Genomic DNA, 19,082 nt, shown 5'->3' with positions numbered 1-19,082 from the left:
CTTTAATTGCAACATAACCACCAAGCCCTTTACTAAAGTTTTTAACTCATTGAATATTTTACTTTTGGAAACACAAATTAAAAAATAGCCATTTTTACATAAGAGGTACCTTCTCTGATCCTGGCCTTCTATAAAACATCATAATCTATACTCCACAGGACGAGAACATTTTGTTTTTTGTCCCAGAACAAAAAAATAAAAAAATAAAAAAAAGAGAGAAAGAAGTAACATTTTGTTTGTGCAGCTTGTCGTCAACATATTTCCAAGGCAGGACTTGTTTTTGTTTATGGTGTCCAAGAGATGGTATATTGGTCAGAAATTTAGAGTATAGGAGTCCTTGCAACACTGACAAATACTGCCGTTGGTGGGATTTACTCCTTGTAAATTATGACATATCCTGATGAGAACTTTAGCATTGCTTTACCGAATAAAATAGTAAATGAAACTAAAATATTGCTATGGCAACATTTAAAGCTACAGTAAACCCACTGTGCTAAATAGCACTGCTGCGCTACGTCCTCAATAACGAGCACGGGCTGAATTGACCCATATTAATTCAGCCACCACCTCCACCTGATAACAGAAGACATGCTTCGCGTGCCCTTCTTACGTAGTCCATAAGTTAGCAAAAACAAAAACAAAACCACACATTCCTAAGAGCAATTTACCTCACCTGTGGTCCAGCGGACGGGTTTCGCCCAGTAGCTTTGCCTCCAGTTGACGTTCCGTTTGTTTAACCCGCTGTAAATGTGTCCAGAATACAAGACTGAGTCAATTACTGGATTAAAGAAAAAGTTAAATATGTTAACAGAGACGAGAGCCTCACCTTCAACTTTATTTACCTTGAGAGCTGGTTTTCTTGACAAATACGTAAATCTTTACACTCAAAAGCGTAGCTACTAATGAAGCGACAGAGACTGTATATTAAAATAGGTTTTGCTAAAAGAATATTGCTACAATTCATATGTCGACATGTTGGGTGTTCTCCGTCTGACTCGCTCACAGGTGTCATCTAATTAACATGACGTCGTTCCACTTCCGTTGCACTGTCGGATAACCAGCAGGTCTTTACTGGGAATTTGACCTCACGCGTCGAAATGGTACCCATTCGGGTCTACGACGTTGCTCACCTGAGAACCATGAGTTCTTCACCTCAAAGACCCTAAAAATAAACAAATTACTTAATTGTAAAGTGATACGAGAATAAGGTGGCTCTCTACCATCATTCTTTGTGCAATTGCTCAAGGTCAGAATGGACAGAAATTATGTATGACCCTCAGTTTGAATATTTATGACAAAAGTTTTTGGTTGGATTTTTTATTTTTAATGCATGTGTCTGCTTTGATCTGTTGTATCTTTGGCTGTATGTTCTGGAAAGTTGTAGAGGTAAAACCTTGCCCCAGTCTCAAGCCTTTAGGACCCTTCAAGAGTTTATTATCTCTCCATTATTGCCCTGTATTCAGCTCCATCCGTCTTCATATCAATTCCAACCAGCTTCCTTTTACCTGCTGGAGAAAAACTTTACCATAGCCTGCTGCTGCCACAACCATGTTTTACAGAGATGATGATGTCTCAAGGTTGATGTGTAATGTTAATTCTCCTCCACAAAGTGTTTTGCATGAGGGTTTTCTTGTGGTTTCGTATGACCAAAGCACCTTAACTGGAAATGGCTTTCCTCTTGCTGCTCCATTCAAGTAGTTCTTCTGTTAAATTCCCCACCTAGAAATACAAATCTAGAAATACAAATCTCAGCAGCTCTTCCAGAGTTAGTCTTTGCCCAGCCTGTCAGCTTGGGTTATTAATTGTCTTTCTTTGATTCATTTTAGGTACATTCTTAAGAGTAACTCGTAAGTTCCTTACGTTACTATTTTAATACGTAAATTGTTGGGTTAAATGTAGTGTTTTAATTAAGTTTGTTTGTGGATTTATGACTTATTTTTTAATTAAACTTGTCAAACATTTTGGTTGATTTTCATCAGCTCTGAATCATGAGGTGTACGCAGAGTTCCCATAGTAATTTCTTTTTATTCTAACATAGAGAGTTCCCTGAAAAGGAAAACAGTTCACTCTTTTGACTGATTGATTCAGAGCGTATTAATGGTTTCTGAATATTTGCATAATCCAATCTAGCTTATCCTAATTATACATTTAAACATGTTTAACAACATTTAAAAAGGTTCGCTGTGGCCACCCTTTTCCACCTACTTTTCATGTTTTCGCTCACTGGGCTAAGGCCTTCCTCTCTGAAAAAGAAGCACCATTCTTTGTCTGAACTGAATCAATATCTCATTACTGTGTTTTAGTGGGAAATGGCTTATAGGAAAGAAAGACCAAAAACATAATATATTATAGCAACACCAATCCATGGACGTGTCGTTTTGCTTCTCTCCTAAGCGGCCAAGTTGGGGTGGAGTCGTTTGAAATGAGAACTTTTGAATTTAGAGAACATGAAAGTCTTAAAAAAACAAACAAAACAAAAAAAAAAGAAAGAAAGAAAAGAAAGAGAAAAACCGATGATGACTGTACAAAGCTCCCCCGGTGCAAATCGACAGTGTGCTGATAAACGGCAACAAAAATCATCTCTGATTGATATGAGACACCGAGAGAGAAGTACGGTAGATCGGAAAAGGCGATGAAAGAAAAATCCATGCAACACAACTTGATGTTTTTTTTTGTTTTTTTTTATGTGCGTCTCTTTTTTTTTAATTGAAACCAGCTTCACTGAAAACAAACATGCAATATCAATGTACAAGCCAAAACCACAAATAAGTGTATACTCATTCAGATGTTGACCCAGTGTCGAGGATTAGCGGGCGGACAACACGCAGGCACACGCTTTCAGATGCTGTACAGAGACACGTATGCTCCGACTCTTTTGCTCTCCGACAAACACAGACTCACGCTCACAGTCATATGTACATATCACAGTGACTGATGGGTAAAGAGGATGTAGGAAGGAGGATTACACTGTTGCTCTGGTTCGACTGGAGATGAGAATGGCAGCACGGTTCCAGTGACGACAAGAGACGGAGGTGGGATGAGGATGCGAGTGGAAAATAAGACCTTTTTTTTTTATGTCAGCATCCTGATCTCTGTGTGCTGGCAAGCTAACTCGAAGTAGTTAAGGAAAATTTTAAAAAGGCAAGGAATAGTCTTTTTTTTTTTTTGCCAAATCCACACAATCTGTGCTACGTTGAAACGCATGGTGTTACAGTATCATAAAAGCTGGGCTTGATCGTTTTACAAATAGGTTTGGGGTATTGCTTGGATTACATAACAACTGATATCACTGCTTTTGCTCGAGTGCATTAAGAATCGTGGAGAAAACATAAATAAATAATTAAAAAAAACTGAAAAAAAGGCCACACTACAAATAAAAAATATCACTCCAAATCCAATAAATAAATAAATACTTCAAAATGTCATAGAAAATTCTGACATTACCCTTTTTTTTTTTTTCAAACATTTAATGGAAGTTCTGTCTACAAATGTTGAGATCATAAATATATTAAGTACTTTTAGTAACAGTTAGGTTTAGCTGGATTTATTTGGAATATCTCTTATATCTTTAAGCAAAAACTGGATTATAAACAGTAGGAAAGATCTCTGCAGAAATTCTATTTAATACTGCTCATATCACAATAGTTACGACACGATAAAATACTGCAAATTATCAAAACTGTACAGAAAATGTTACAGGTTTCTCTAAAATACATTTTCGCGTTTTGACGTGTGTGTGTGTGTGTGTGTGTGTGTGTGAGAAGAGAGAGGGATGCGAGTGACCTTGTCGGCGCTAGCCTCGGCTGCTAGGACACAGCCTGTCCCTCTCTAAATGATGGACTGATGGCGGTCAAAAGCCTCTCTCGTCACACTGATTGTTTGGCCCTCTGCATCTCTGCTTTGGAGCAGCGGGGGTCACTTAGGTCCTTCTGCCTCGCCAGCAACTCAGCGCACCCTTCAGAAGCTGTGGAAGGCTGATGGCTACTATGAGTCTACGTGCAGCTGGAGACTCTTGAGTCTAGGAAGAAAGGAGAGTGCAGCGTCGCGAACCGGCTCAACAGAACGTCCCGATAGCTCATTCTTCTCCTCCTTCTTCTTCTTTTCTGTGTGCGTGTGTTTTTAAAAACATACTTCTTAAATATTCCTCGCGCTAATCTACGTTTACGGTTACAGGTGTTAGTGGCGGGCCATCACGCAGTAGGTTGTTTTGACTGGGTGAGTAAGCCTGTATTTTTGTTTTTTTTAGTGTGGAAGAGGACGCGATTAGGCCAGGAGATCAACGATGGCGGTAGTGTCTCATGAGGGGAACGATGCAGGACGGCGGTCCGGACAGCTTGAGGAATGGGTGCTGGATGAGCTCCTGGGCAGTGGCTCTCTGCGACGGCTCCCTCACCAGCATCATGTCCAGGAAGGACCGCAGCACCGACGATACCTGCAGGATGCAACACACTTGGTTTTTTTTCTTCGCGTTTTGATTTACCGTAAAGTAAACTGCAGTACGCTAATTACGGTTTTTAAAAGTTGGAAACACTTATGAGAGAACGTTCACTGACTAGAAAAGAGCTGCTTAGATTTGTTTTAGCGCAGAAATTTGGAGCTAAACAAGTAGGGAACCCACAGTAGAGCTAATGAAACCTTCATTCAATTTAGATGAAGTTCTAGCTTTGATCACTTGCCTAACAACTAGGGCTGCACGATTTAAGGTCAACTTTACATTGCAATTGCAATGACAATATCCAATACGACCAAGTCACGTTTTCCACTGAACTCACCTACTTTTACTTCATCTCAAAGCCTCCACCAGTTTACAAAATCTTTTAAATGTTCTTTTATAAGGATTCTATTTTCACAATTACACATTTTCACAACCTTACTGCCAAAAGCATTGCTAAATGTGGCCAAAAGTCATTCTACACTAATTAGCAGGTTGTTTTTTTTATCTTGTCATAGCTTGCATTAAACTCTTTAGTGTGAGATATTGCTACATTACTTTGGTTGATATGTTAAGCACATTTAAAGACTGTTATACTACTTAAAAGGTTTATAATGTTGGCTAAATTGTGCACTGATCGGCATATTTTTGTGTCACTTTCCATTTTCTCCTAATCCCTTTCACCTTGTTTACCGTTACCATACTTCATTTACTGTTATTCCCGCTTTTGTGGTGTCTGAGTCAAATTCTGCTAATCCAATTGCTAAATGTTGCCAAATAAAACTGTAAACCAAACAAACAACCAGTGAACTTATTAACTACGTACTTCCATCTTTTCTTGAATAATCCTGCCCTGTTTCTTTCCGTACCTTGTGGGATTCCTTTAGCCGTGGGGGAAGGTTGTCTCGTATCCTCCTCATGGCCTGCAGAGGGGGCTCGTTAAAGTAAGGGGGTTCTCCATCCACCATCTCGATCACCATAATGCCTAAAGACCAGATGTCCACCTTGACACCCAAAGAAACCGATGCGTTACTACTCACGAAACCCTCTCACTGCCAACCACCTCTGTGAAGGTACGGCAACGCGGAGGCACATGTTCTGACCTCAGTCCCGTAAGGTATTCTTGAGATAACCTCCGGTGCCATCCAGTAGGGAGTGCCCACAAGAGATTTCCTCTTCGGCACCTCTTTGGAAACTTGGGCACAAAAGCCAAAGTCTGACAGCTTGATCTGCAAAACACACACACACACACACATGCCCACATGCAGATATGCTACCAGGACATGTAGTGGGAAATATATTAGATCAGAATTATCCTGACCCCATGTGATGAAGAGCTTCGAGAGAAGACACTAATCTCTCCTATTAGCAGTTAATTATGCCTCAGTTAATCATGTCTTATCAAGTAGTTAGGAGGCATTATGTAGGATTTAATTACTCGGGCACGAGTTGTAATTGATGAATGAGTGAGTTTCTCACACTGCCTGCATACAAGTGAAGAACAGCACCCACGAAGCAGGTCAGAGTGCATTAATGTCGATAAGTGGCCAAGCCTGGAGTACCTTTAAGGACAAACTGCTCGATTGCCTGAAAAGATTGTGTGAACTGCACTTACCCTGCCGTCGCTGGTCAGCAGGATGGAGTCGCTCTTTATGTCTCGGTGAATGACGCCCTGTGTGTGCAGGTAGGACAGAGCTCTCAGCACCGACAGACACACGGTCGCAATCTGCTCCTCGTTCATCCTGCAGGAAGCAAACGCAGCTGTAGGCGCGGATCGGTAACCAGACCACAAAGGTGGAAGAAAAAAGCTTCGCATTCAATACTGTAACAGTTTTACGTCATAGCTCTGCAGATTTCAGCACTTTGAATCAGATGCCAAGTGATTCAGTTGACAAAGTTACTGTCCACATTTCTGTTACGCAGGTGACAGAGTGCTGGCTACGTGAGCTAATGCCTGAGCTAACACTTGCTAAAGTCATCTTCTTATACCTCTATGTATTCCACAGAGAGCAGAACATTTCATCAAGTCATTTGTTGTTGTGTGGTGTCGGACAGCTATAATTGATCAGACGTTTGAAGTGGGCATGCTGCATGCACCGAAGCTGAAAAACGGTCATGTTTTGAGTTTGAATGAACTTGGTCTTGCCATCTTGAGTAACAAAAAACTTCCACACCTCTTGCAGAGGCACTAACTTTATTGTAAAATACAGCTAATCTGAAATCTGCCAAGGAAATCCAAATGACTCAAAGTAATATTAATGTTTTTCTTGTTTTTAGAAATTAATCTAGTGCTATAAAATCAACAAATATTTTCATATTGGTTACTGAGAAGGGAATCAATCATTTTTGACATGCCATGTGACATAATATGAATATTATGACTATTATCTTTTTTGAGAAACTCCTGATTTTCCAAAAGAAGCGTCTTTGTTGAATAAAAATAATCTGCCATGGGTTGAGTGCATACAGTTTCTCCTGAGAACAAAACCCTGTAAATGTAATTTTGGGCATAACTGTGTGAAATATCAGGCTGCATATAATGTTGCCTTGTAGGAAAAAGGTCCTAGATTTGAATCCAGGCTTTGTTTTGGTCTGCATAGAGTTAGCAAAACAGCAACTTTGCAACAATTTTGTTGTATTTTACTCAAGTCATACCATACATTGCTTAACCCATCAGAAAAATTACACTTTTTATAAAAAAGCAAATTTTTAATCAATTTTTTAAATTAGTGACTAACAGAACACATCTTTAGACTTGAAAGTCTTAATTTTAAAGTCCTTTAAAAACCGAACATTAGCCGAACAAAGAGATGTGGTTTAGAGATGCCGTTCCCCCGTAGCCTAGAGCGGCTGCAGCCATGATGTTCAAGCAGGCAGGAGGGTCCCATATGGAGAGACAGGGCGATGCAGTTCATCTGACTGAGCCCACACAGCCTCACTGAACATTAACATCCAGACCCAGCTGGCCTGGCCATCCTGTGCCTTTGCTGAGGGATTGTGTGCTGATCTCTCCTCGTTTATATTTGTGGAAAACTCCACGAAGGGACACGCAGATGCGTTGCGCCCGTATGTGCACACAAATACAGTGCGTACTCTTCTCCTCCAACTGTGAAAGGATTTACTCAAAAGAAGAAAAAGTTTCATTGTGACAAACATGCGCACAGACACAAATGTTTTAACCAGGCACACACATATCGTCTAGCTTGACGCAGATTTCTTTCCTTCTTAATTTTTGTTGTTGTTATTTTATTTCAGTCACACATGTATGCTTTTCCAATCACAGGAGTTTAATGAGCTCTCAGAAAATAGAGGGGAAAAAAACCACCATCTGGTTAACTTAAAACGAACAGGATTGAGAGGAGTACGCAAAAACAAATCACCTCTGCAATCTCCCCCCCAGCCTCCAGTCATACTCTCCCTCTTTAGCACACACACACACACACACCCACCCACCCACTGGTGAACAGTGGAAAAACATGTTCACTGAAAAAGGAAATTGCTTGACAATGTGGAAAACAACTTTAATGAGCCTGGAAAGCTTGTGAAGGAGAAAGAGAATAACACATGGATGAAAAAAAGCAGCTTATTATATAGATTTAAAAATAAAAAACTCATTAAATGAGTAAAATTCTAATTGAAATCTACACTATGATATTTAATTGGTAACATGACTGAAAGAATGTGTGCGTGCGGGTGGGTGGGGGTGTGTGTGTGTGTTACACTTGAGTGTGTAAGCTGGCTGCCAAGAGCAGAAGAAACTGAGGAGGCCACAATGTGCAACCTGCAGCTATTATTAAAGCAACAAAGAGCTTCACAGAAACACTGGGAAGATTTCAGTTGGACTGAAAATACACTACAATATACATAAATGTTTTTAATTTACCGTACTCTTATAGTTTTCATCAAAACTCCATTAGGTAAAATCATTCAGTATTTCAGAGAGTGCAGTAAATCTAAGAATGATAAATAATTCCTCAGATGTATGAGATTTGTTGAGATTTTTGTTTTTTTTTCACTGAAACAACCTCCAAAAATAAAGTTCAGAGAGAGTGAGGTAATGCTTTTTTGTTTTTTTTTCCACCAATCTCTCCATCAGTATTTCCAGAAGCATTCATGTGTGCCTAAACTTTCTCCTTTACACACACACACACACACACTCGACACACAAACAGGCAAATATCTGCGTGGGAGAGCGTTCAAAGTCCTTCACGGCAGCAGTGGCGCTCGGCCCCAACAAAGCGTGTTATTAGCAGCCGACACCGTGCAGCGTTACTGCTGACACTCAACGCAAATGACTGTAATTACACACCGAGCACAAAGTAAGCTTAAAACAATGAGGAAGGCCGCTTAGAAACACAACTCGGCTACACTATCACTATTTAGAAAGTTGGTGAGTGGGAAAAAAACAAATTCTTCTTAAACTGTTGAGCCGGTTTTGGATTGAACTTATCCACCTTTATTATGTTTCCTAATATGCCCTCCAAATAGATTGGATGGACATTTCCAGGTTTCTATGGTTTGAACTAGAAACCTGAAACCAGTTTCTTTTAGGGTTCAGTTACATTCTTTTTAAAGTTGTTGTTTTCTTACATTTTTATGTGAAAAAGTACTATAGGACAATTATCAATTTGATTGAAAACCATAATCAAATTTCCAGTAGTTATTATTGCCAAATTAAAAAAAATTACAATGGAAATGAAATAAAATGAAATGTGTAACATAATCTGCTTTTCAGCTACTCTAATTTTTTTTTATTCCTTTATTTAATCAGGTAAACCCCGTTGAGATCTAGATCTCATTTTCAAGGGTGACCTGAAACAAACTTCGAACTTCGAACTTCAAAAATCGAACCCCAGTCTCCCGCGTGACAGGCAGGGATACTCACCACTGTACTAACGAGGAGAACATGACTGAAATAATAACTCCTGAAGTGAGTTAACATTTAGCCAGATGTCTAAGGACTTTTAGTACTACCTGCTTATAGTAGGACAGCAAAAATATTGAATAATATATTTAATCATATTATCCACTATGATTAATATTGAATAATATTCAATATATTCAATATACTTGTACCTCCTCTATTTTCATAGTCTCATTCTCAAGGCAAACTTTTATACACTTCAGTTCAAAATTACTTCCAGGTAAAATAGTGAAATAAAAAGATTACTTTAAGCCTAAAAATGTTGGTTAGAATGTCAAGATGCAACTTCTACTACTATTCTATTACAACTGTTACTACTAATAACACTTAAGGTGCAGATAAACCAATTATGCTGCTGGCTTTATTCAAAATATTTCACTTTTCTGGCTCCAAAAAAAACAAAAATAAATAAATAAAATGATGGTGGAGTACATTTAAGCCTCAAACCAAAGCTCTTCACATGTCAGCAGTAATTTCTAAGCCGCATTTATGAAGCGTGTTTGGTTACCTGGTGTGAGTCACGATGTCGGTGAGCGCCCCGCCCTCCAGGAACTCCATGACCACCCACAGCTCGTCTCCCACCAAGTAACTGTTGTACATGTCCACAACGTTTTCATGATGATAGTCCCTCATGATCACCACCTTCAGCAGAGAAGGTGAAAAAGCTGCGTGTAAATTACTTGCTAAAGAAGTCATGTATTCAACAATCAATGCAATAAACTACAATTTATTTGAATTTTCACAAGTGAAAATAAAATATGTTCTAAAAAACATCTTACAGTTTTGCCATTTAATAACTATAACTTGTAATTTATTGGGTAAAATGTAACGTTTCACTTCTGATGCAGGTTTAACCTTGATGGGATTACATTCAGAAATAATAGGATTACATGGGAACCAACACGGTCTTTATCCATGCACCCGGAGTCTCTGTCTCTCCAGAACAAAGAAACCAGAACCGGTTTGTAGGTCCACTTCAGACTCCATGTAACATTAGAGCCACTGAGCAGTTTGTGATGACTTGTACGTATACAAGAAAATTTTTTTTAAACATTTCCAGTTAAGTCTACTGTGTGCACGCACATCTCTGAATAAATTACTCGCTTAAGGCTTTCGGTGTAAACACTTGCTCAATTTGCAAATAAATGCAATTACAGATACAAAAATGTCTTAGTAATTGAATTGCCTTTGCTATATTTGAAAAAAAAAAAAAAAAACAGTGGTGAGATTAACCATTTTTTTTATTACCTGACAAAAGAGATTTATTTTTTGTGTGTTCCACACAAAGTAGCACGTTTAATGACGCTACACAGACCAGCTCCAGTTCTGCTGCTGCTGCTTATTTAAGACGTCAACAATCTGTGACAAATAATAGCCGTGCAGGAATCCAAAATGAAACCATTAAATTCCTCATGGAAACAAATCTATTGGGATAATCCCCCATGAACATTACAAAGTTAGCAGTAAGGTTGAGCCGTGTCAGTATATGTTTCCCCCCGCCCCCACCTCGTTAAAGAGCAGTTCTCTCCGCTGCTGTTTTCTGAGATCCATCTTCTTGACCGCCACCTGCTTGCCGCTGTGCTTCTCGCTGGCAATGCACACGATCCCCGTGGAGCCCTCGCCAATCTTGATGAAGTTGTCCAGGTATTCCCGAGGGTCGCCTGTTGGCGAGCAAAGCCTTTTCTTTAAAAAAAAAAAGGAAAAGAAAAAATCCCCCCTCCGAGGAAGCCACAGTATCCATCTGTGCTTCCGTGCTTCTTTTCTGGTGTTCTCACCTGGGTTGACCACCAGCTGGAGTGCAGCTCTGAACTGCTCATGGGAGACTCTGGAAGGCTGCGTGTCTGAGCTTGACCCCCACGAAGGAGGAGGATAAGCGCCTGGGGGTACGTAAGGGGATGAAGGCTGCGAGTAGGCCCCCTGGATGAAAGCAGACACATTCACATGCAAATCAAGACAAAACAAAAAGAATAAAGACACTTTGCTTTTGTAATTTTGGTGGGATTCTCTTTTTAAAGAAAGTTCTGAGCACAGAAAAAGAAAGGAGCCAAAATTAGACTTGTGAGTTGATACCATAAATAGGGTTTCGGTAGGTTTCGCCATCTCACTCTTAAGTGTCTTCAAAGGCACTTTTGAGATCATCATGAATTAAATTTAAAACATATATCTTCACAGAAATGTACAAACCTTGCCCAACCAACTTGTGGCAAATTTACACTTGGCCATGCGAGCTAGTGTTTTTGCATCTGCCGTCTCGGATCAGAAAAATGCAATGAAGACGTCCGACTGCGAGTCAAACTTTTTCCAGACAGAAAAAAAGACATACAGATCAAATCCCTCTGTCAAGACAAAACTCAGGGCCTGTAACTGACATATTAAAGGCTAACTTGCTTTTCTTTATGAATTTAAGAAATTTAAATGAGAAACCTCTGGAGATGATTTTACATAGATTAAAATCAAGAAAATTGTGAGCAACCCTGATCCTTTTCGGGAAATTATCTGAGAAAACCAGAGTGTCTTTAATCAGAGGCTCTCCGCTGTAACACAGACCTCTACAGGAGATCTTTTGTGCAAACAACCATCGCCCTCTACAATAACTTTTTGAAGAATTGACATGAGTTAAAACGAGATTTAATTTCCCTTTGGGATCAATAAAGCATTTGTGAATTTGAACTGAATTTGAATCTTAAGGTCTTCATTTTAGATACATGATTTTAAGACTTTTAAAAACTCTTTAAGGATGTGTGTGTGGGCACCCCAATGAAAATTCCTTTTCGGTCCTAATTTGGCAGAAAATGATCGCCACATTTTAAAAAAAAAAAAAAAGGGAAAAAGTTATTTCAGTTTATGCTGTTATTATTATTATTACAGTCAATAAATGTTACTTGTACTTAAAAGCGTGTTTTTGTCAGAAGACCGGACCGTACTGTACCTGCGGGGTGTACGGTGGGCTGGGCTGGGAGGGAGGATGATGGTACGGAGAGGGCTTGTAATGGTGAAACATGGGGGGGTAAGGGAGGTGTGCTGGTGGGTAGCCGGGCAGCTTGGTGTGGCTCTGAGGTAGCTTGAGAGGCCCTCGAAGGTAGGTGTCAGCACCTGTGACTTGGGGACTTTCGTCACGCGACGAACGCTCATAATCACCCTGAAAGAAAAGGGCCAGTGTCGGTGATTTAAACCTAACATACAGATGAAAAGACAATTCATAACAGGGATCTTCATGATGTTTGACTGACTCAGTCAGACATGTTTAAATATTAAATTTTTAAAAAATGTGGAAAGGAGTATTGGAATAGAAGTTACAAATTGTTGCAGAACAGGTGACTTACCAACAAACCGTACAGCATTTCATTGGAGCCTGAGGTAGAGTGAAATAGGTTGTTTTTTTTAATGTAATTTACCTAATAAATGTCTGGATATGGATAGATGAAGAAAATGTAAAGCATATATAAAAGTGTGATGCGTTTTAAGCATTCGTGTACGTGAGACGAGTTTAAAGAAAAAATATGGGAATTCATATGACAAATATTAGCCACAAAGACCACACGGTGAAAAAAGTGAAGGCGCTGAGAGTCTCAGACTAAATTAAATTACTTACGCCACACCTTCCAGGAATGATGCTCGACCGGCATTTTTCTTTTCTTTTTTTTTTTTTTCATTCTTCACAAGTATACTGAGAGTAAATTAAAAAGCCCTCTGTCCTCCCCTTTATTGGGTTCCTTCTGTGCCATTTGTCTTTACCCTGACACATATACACTCCCACATGTGTACAGACAGGGCAGGAGGAGGAGGCCTGATGTGTTGGGATGGTGTATAATTACAAGGACTCTTTCAATCAATCAGTGCGAGGCAGGTGTTGGAGGGGGAGCCGGGAGCCCCCCGTTACTTATTTGCCCCCCTCAGTCTCCTCCCCAGCCTCACCCGGAGTCGGCCGGCGCTGTAAGCTGGCTGTCAGCCAAGGGTCTCCTGATCCATGTTGGTTAAACGCACATTAATCTGAGTTTGGCAGGGTAATCAACAACCCAACTCAACTGTGAAATTGAATTCCGCGGTGGAACATCGTTCGGCCAGTTTTATGCTAAGGCTGCAGAAAGGGAAAGTGCCGCAACATCAATTTGTCACCGAGAGCTGCCGCACTGAGCTCTCGCACTCCGGCACGAAACACGGAGTCAGAGAGAGCGGAGAGGAGACTCCATGCTGTCTACGATTACATCCCAAACAGCTCCCAACAATAGCGGAGGAAAGAGAAGGATTTACTTTCGGGTGTGGGGGTGTGAGTGGGCTGACGGAGAGAAAAAGAAGAAATGGTTGCAGAGGGAAGAGAAGGTTGGGCTCTGCTACTCCTCCCTCCCCCTCATTATTCCTTTTTGAGCACGATCTTAAACAATCAAAGAAAACATTAAGCGCATTAACTCTCACATTGTCATCATTTGGAGAGGAATTCCAAATGCTGCTACTGTAATGCTCTAAATAGGAAAATGCCATGTCAGCAGTTTTATAATAAGCCTTTATATCTATGGAACTTTTTAAAGTTTTGGATTTAAACATTATTTTGTGCCCTCAAATGAAATTAGAAACATTATACCTTTGCTGCACATTTTGTGCAGCAAAGGTATAATGTCTGTGCAAAAATAAATGGATAAATACAAATGCCCAAACTTGCGTTGCGTCAATAAACAACAAAGAAAAGGAAAAATTGAAAAATGACCTTCTCCCGAATCACTTTTCTGCTACTATTGCATTCTCTCTGGCTGTTTCTCCTCAGAGTGGCTATGTACTGAGGCGCACAGGTTAAATGGGTTTTCGCTGCAGCACCCTGGGATCTGCATCAGCAAACCCAGTTTTCCCTCTCCGCCGCCCGACTTACTGTGAGGAAGGTAGCGAAGTGGTGAGCTGTGATAACGATAATAATGAGCATAATGAGGCTTCGATAGCTTCGAAGAGTGATGCGGAGACTTCACACACCTTACGAAATGACCACTTTTCTCTCGCTCATAATCATATTTTACCCCCTGATGTTACAGAAATTTGGTTGTTTTCTACTAGAGGAAAATATAACTCCTCATGAGATTGGCTTGGAACAGTTCATTCAAAGAAAAGACGGTTATTTTAGGACCCAATATTGAGATACTTTGTTATTTGTGAAAGGCGATTTCTGGATTTGCTACTGCAATTTACAACCATTATTCAAGAATACCTCATGTATTCTTGAAGTACATACGAGAATACTTCTTGTCAAAGTGAAGTCTGTGTAGCAAAGCGCTATCCTGTTGCTCTGAGCAGGTGACCTTGTCTTGTAAGTTTAAGCTATTATTATGGATGTGAAGGTAGTAAACTCAAATGTCTAAAAATGGTCATTTTGATTCGTCATAATTACGTTAAAGGGATTTCAAATATTAATGATGGATGTGCGGCCTTTCAAATGAAGAGTCCGATTTTGACTCGCCAAAATATAACTGGTATCTTAAATTATTATTCCTACTAGTAAGACTGTGAATGCAGATACCTTAAGTTACCTTTCGAGAGAGTCAAAGTGTGGCTTCAAAATGCATTTTCAGATATCTGGGAGGTAATTACGTACAGTGAGATGAAGCCGATTTTATGTTAAAACTGCCTGCCGTAAGCTCGTTGTAGGAAGCAGAAGGGGCAAGCAGTATAAGCTTGGTTTTGCACAGCACAGCCACGCCTAGTGGACAGAGGTTTCTGTTTTAGTCCCTTCTCTTCAGTCTCCTTTTAACTGATTCAGCTTTATGAGAAACATTTGAACATGCATATTTTCAATTTCTAACAATTTAAATATGTTCTTTTCATTTTAAGCAATGCAATAGTTACTCTTTTACAGTATAGTAACTCAGTTACTAAGTGGGTAAACTAGTTATAGTTACCAGTTTTTTTGTTGTTGATGTTTTGTTTTTTTAAGTAACTAGTAACTATAACTAATTACTTTTGAAAGTAGATTGCCAAACACTGAATATTTGTAGGGAAGAAACAAAAGGGATTCTTTGTTTTTGTTGTTTAAATAATGTTGTTAAATTCTTGTCTGGTCTTGTTGTCCTGAACCGAACATCCTGTATAGTCTGGTCTTGTGAGCCAGTTGTATTGTCACACCTACCATATACTCAAACATGAGTAGACATTTCCTATTGACAATTATATTCACTACAATGTAAATACATATCTGCTCTATATCTAATTCTATGTATTCTCAACATGACATTGGTATAACTACATTGCTACTGCGCCACTTCCTTACAGATGACATGCTTGTGTGAATGGACCAAAAAACAATCAACCAAATCTAAAGTTTTTCTGCAAGTTGTCAATCTCAGTTCTTTCTACTCCGTGATAAGAGGAATTATTTTTCTTTTAGGCCTGCCTTGCAGCATTATTGAACTTATTATGGTCTTCTAAATGTAACTGGACAAGAATAGAAAGATCATTCTTACTCTGTGTATTGAGATTTCTCCCTTCGTACGTTGATGTCTGTCTGATTCCATCCAGAACAACAACTTTCCTCCTTTCTTTTTGCTCTACGTTCCTGTCCAATCAGTCGATATCAGCATTAATTGATCTGTTGGCAACGACAGCGGCCACTGCAGAGCAGTAATTCTTTATGTGGCAGTTCCTGCCTCCTTCAGGGAAGAGTAAATTAAAGCTGACACCATCTATCAGGCCTAGAAACTACAGTTAAGGACCACAATGAGGAAAGCGAGAAGGAGTAGATTTTCAAAAAGAACTGGAGGTGGGTGAGAGATGGAACTAACTGTGGGGATACTTCTGTGTAATTTTCTCTGAAATGTTGCGACAGGCTCGTCAGGGGGCGTGATGAAACGTGTTTTCTATAATTTGATCGCTGGACAGTTTAAAGCAAACACCATTAAAAAAATCCCTGTCAATGTTTAAGATTTTCACTAGGAGAATCTTCAGCTTATGTGTTTCTAAACGCTCACCTTGCCTATCGTTTGCGAGTTGGCGAGACTCTCGGAGAGGCGAGGGTAGGTGTAGGAACTGTATGGGTGGGCCTGAGGAGGGTTCCTCAAAGCCCCACTGGCAGCATAGGGAACATTTTGCTCCTGCAACCCGGATCCTGACCGAGATCGCTGCCTGATAGCTGGTGTCGGGCTCGTCTGGGTCACGTAGGAGCTCTTGGGTCTCTTGTCATATTCGTCCCGCAAGCCGCCGTAGCTCCACTCGCTGTCCGGGTAGTTGATCTGCTCGCTGTGAAGAGAGGCCCGGGAAGGCGTGCCGACTGAAGTGTCCCGGTAGTCCTGACTGGACGAGCCCCCAACTGATGCTCGGTAGTAGCTGCTGGAGCCCACTCCGCTACCGACTGTGGAGGCCACCTCATCGGCCGAGCGCCCTTTGCTCTCCAAATAGGTGTGGTAGTCCGGCGGGAGCTTCCCGTAGTCTGATTTGTGAGGCATGGCGTCAGGGTAGAAGGGGCTGCGGATAGGGTGGGAATGGCCATTCTGCTTGGTGAACCGGTAATGCCTCCCAACAGCCCAGTCTCCATCTATGGAGAAGCTTGGCTTCCCAGCTTCCAGGGAAAAGTCCCTGCTGGAGGTATCCAGATCGCACGAGTAGCGGGAGTAGTAGTGGTTGAATCCATTCTCCTCTAGAGCGGCGAGATGACCACTGCCTATCGGCTTGGAGCTGATTCCAGCCTGCTGGACGCCTGGTGGGCTCTCTTTGCGCAGGGAGTTGGAGCGTGTCACTGAAATGTTGTCAAACTCCTCTAGCAGGCCGTTAATAGATGCATCTTTGGGTGGCCGGTTCCCTCGAACAATGGTCTAAACGAAGAACAAAGACATTTACATTTAACACACAAGAGAGCCTGAAAAATAAAAGCACAGAGGGAGACAGCCATTGGGTTGGTAGATAAAGTTATAATTAATTCATTCCAAGCTGGAAAGTGAATAAAATGAATTGAAATTCTTGTTCAATCAACCTTCGTTACAGCAAACATTTGTCAGGACGGAATTTCAATTCATCTGTATCAGGGCTTTGTAACAAGTATGAAATTAATCATCACTTGCAGTAAATGTCATCTCAAAGAACGGCAGGCATCAGTTTATGGAACCACTAATCGTAAGAAAGAAAAATAAAAAAAAAGATATAAAAAAATAGCATGCTAAGAAGTGCATTAAGATAAATGGTGAAATACCTCATGAGCTAAAATAAAAAATAAAAAAGGCTCTGTGGATTAAAGGTGCTAATTCCTGCTCCATTTCCCTCGCAACAGATTAGCTTCATTTCCAGTGGGCTGATCAGGTTACATTAATAATCGTGAAGTGGGGTTTCATGCTTACGAGTCAAATGAGCACACCAACATGCACCTACAAAGAAATGAGTAAGTCAGGGAGAGAGCGGAGAAAGGGCCGACATGCTTGCATCTGCTTCAAAGCGCAGGAAGAGTGCTGCTTATCCCCTCCTACCTTGCTAAGCCTTTTTTACAAGGCTGTGCCGTGAGTCATGTGGGGACGGAGGCTGCAGCCTTGCACCTATGAATGTAATCTGCGTGCATGCATGGTGTGTGGGGGTGTGTGTGTGTGTGTGTGCCTGTACACCGTTTGTACAGTGAGGATGCTGAGTCTCAGTACTTTCACTTGATGAAAGCAACCTGTTCCCATAATTCTCTCAATTTGTCTCAACATTTCATGAAACAGTATGTTTGAACAACAAATGACGAGGGAATTATTGAGCCGTGGGGATTATTAAAAAATTTTAACCGTTACATCATCTATTGAGAGGTTTTCGGGCTGTGGTGACTTGCAAATGTTTTCATACCACTTTAACTTTTTCACATTTTGTTAACTGAAATAAAAGGTAAAAGCATATATGCACTGTTAAAAAAAAAAAGTCTCTAATATATGGTAAAATACCGGCAGCTGTGGTTGCCAGAATTTTACCATATTTATATTAGCAATAAAAACATTTTTGTTTTGTTTTTTTAAAGTGTGGTTTTCAAAAGTTATTACAAATGAAAATCTTACGGATTTCTGGATTTCTATTAAACCCATTTTACTCTGTTACGACTGGTGTCGTCAACTTAATTGTGCAAATATGAATGTGCAGGTGCCTGTCTCTGATTGGTTCCCAGAAGACGACAAAGACGTCCAATTGGTGGCCTCCCCCGGGGGTGACAGATATAAAAGCTGCAGACGTGAACTTCCTGCCATCCATCCTCAGCCCATCCCAACCGGTCACACTGTTGGTCTGTTAAAAGTTCTGGAGTTTGTAAGAGTGAGCTGCCATTTATGTTTGCTTAGTTTTCTCATGTTTTTCTTAGTTAGGGAGGTACGTTTTTGTCATTTGGTTTATTTACTTTCAATTAGGTAAGTTTTGGTTAATATTCAGATAATTTCCTTTTGTTTGCCGTTTTCGGCATTATAGCTCACTCTGAAGCCATATGCCCCATTTGTAACATCTTAATCAAAAATACATCTTTTTAAAATAAATAACATTATAAAATGTTCAACTGTGTGTGTTGGCTGCTTGGGATCTGAAGGGGATGGATCCTTCATGTCAGGATCTGGCCTCCCCTAGGCGGGTCGTAACATACTCCAATACCCTTAAATGAAATCCAGTGCCTTCAGGTCACACAATCACAAAATTAGTAAAGATGTTAATGTTCTTTGATGACCCCAGAGATTTATTAGAGAACTTCAGTGAACAAACAGAATGATGAAGACTAAGAAACACACCACACTGGGTGAAGACACAGATGAGGAC

The 19,082-nt window shown here is 40.3% G+C and overlaps 1 protein-coding gene across 4 annotated transcripts in view; it reads right to left on the bottom strand.

The window, feature by feature from the left end:
- Positions 1 to 3,118: 3,118 nt before the first annotated feature.
- The window catches only part of pak5 (p21 protein (Cdc42/Rac)-activated kinase 5), a 70,992-nt gene continuing 55,028 nt past the window's right edge, over positions 3,119 to 19,082 (bottom strand). For all 4 annotated transcript variants that reach the window (XM_028039766.1, XM_028039764.1, XM_028039765.1 and 1 more), the window contains 9 exons: positions 16,301 to 17,140; positions 12,286 to 12,495; positions 11,132 to 11,273; positions 10,863 to 11,017; positions 9,865 to 9,998; positions 6,048 to 6,174; positions 5,536 to 5,661; positions 5,302 to 5,436; positions 3,119 to 4,432 (listed from right to left, as the gene is read on the bottom strand). In XM_028039766.1, the coding sequence (XP_027895567.1) occupies positions 4,277 to 4,432; positions 5,302 to 5,436; positions 5,536 to 5,661; positions 6,048 to 6,174; positions 9,865 to 9,998; positions 10,863 to 11,017; positions 11,132 to 11,273; positions 12,286 to 12,495; positions 16,301 to 17,140 (2,025 nt within the window). In that variant the 3' untranslated portion in view covers positions 3,119 to 4,276. The remainder of the gene's footprint in view (positions 4,433 to 5,301; positions 5,437 to 5,535; positions 5,662 to 6,047; positions 6,175 to 9,864; positions 9,999 to 10,862; positions 11,018 to 11,131; positions 11,274 to 12,285; positions 12,496 to 16,300; positions 17,141 to 19,082) is intronic.

This window comes from Xiphophorus couchianus, chromosome 15 (assembly GCF_001444195.1).
Source record: "Xiphophorus couchianus chromosome 15, X_couchianus-1.0, whole genome shotgun sequence".
Classification (NCBI taxonomy): Eukaryota; Metazoa; Chordata; class Actinopteri; order Cyprinodontiformes; family Poeciliidae; genus Xiphophorus; species Xiphophorus couchianus.
The sequence above is the reverse complement of the archived record's forward strand: the minus strand, read 5'-3'. Positions and strand labels throughout refer to the sequence as shown.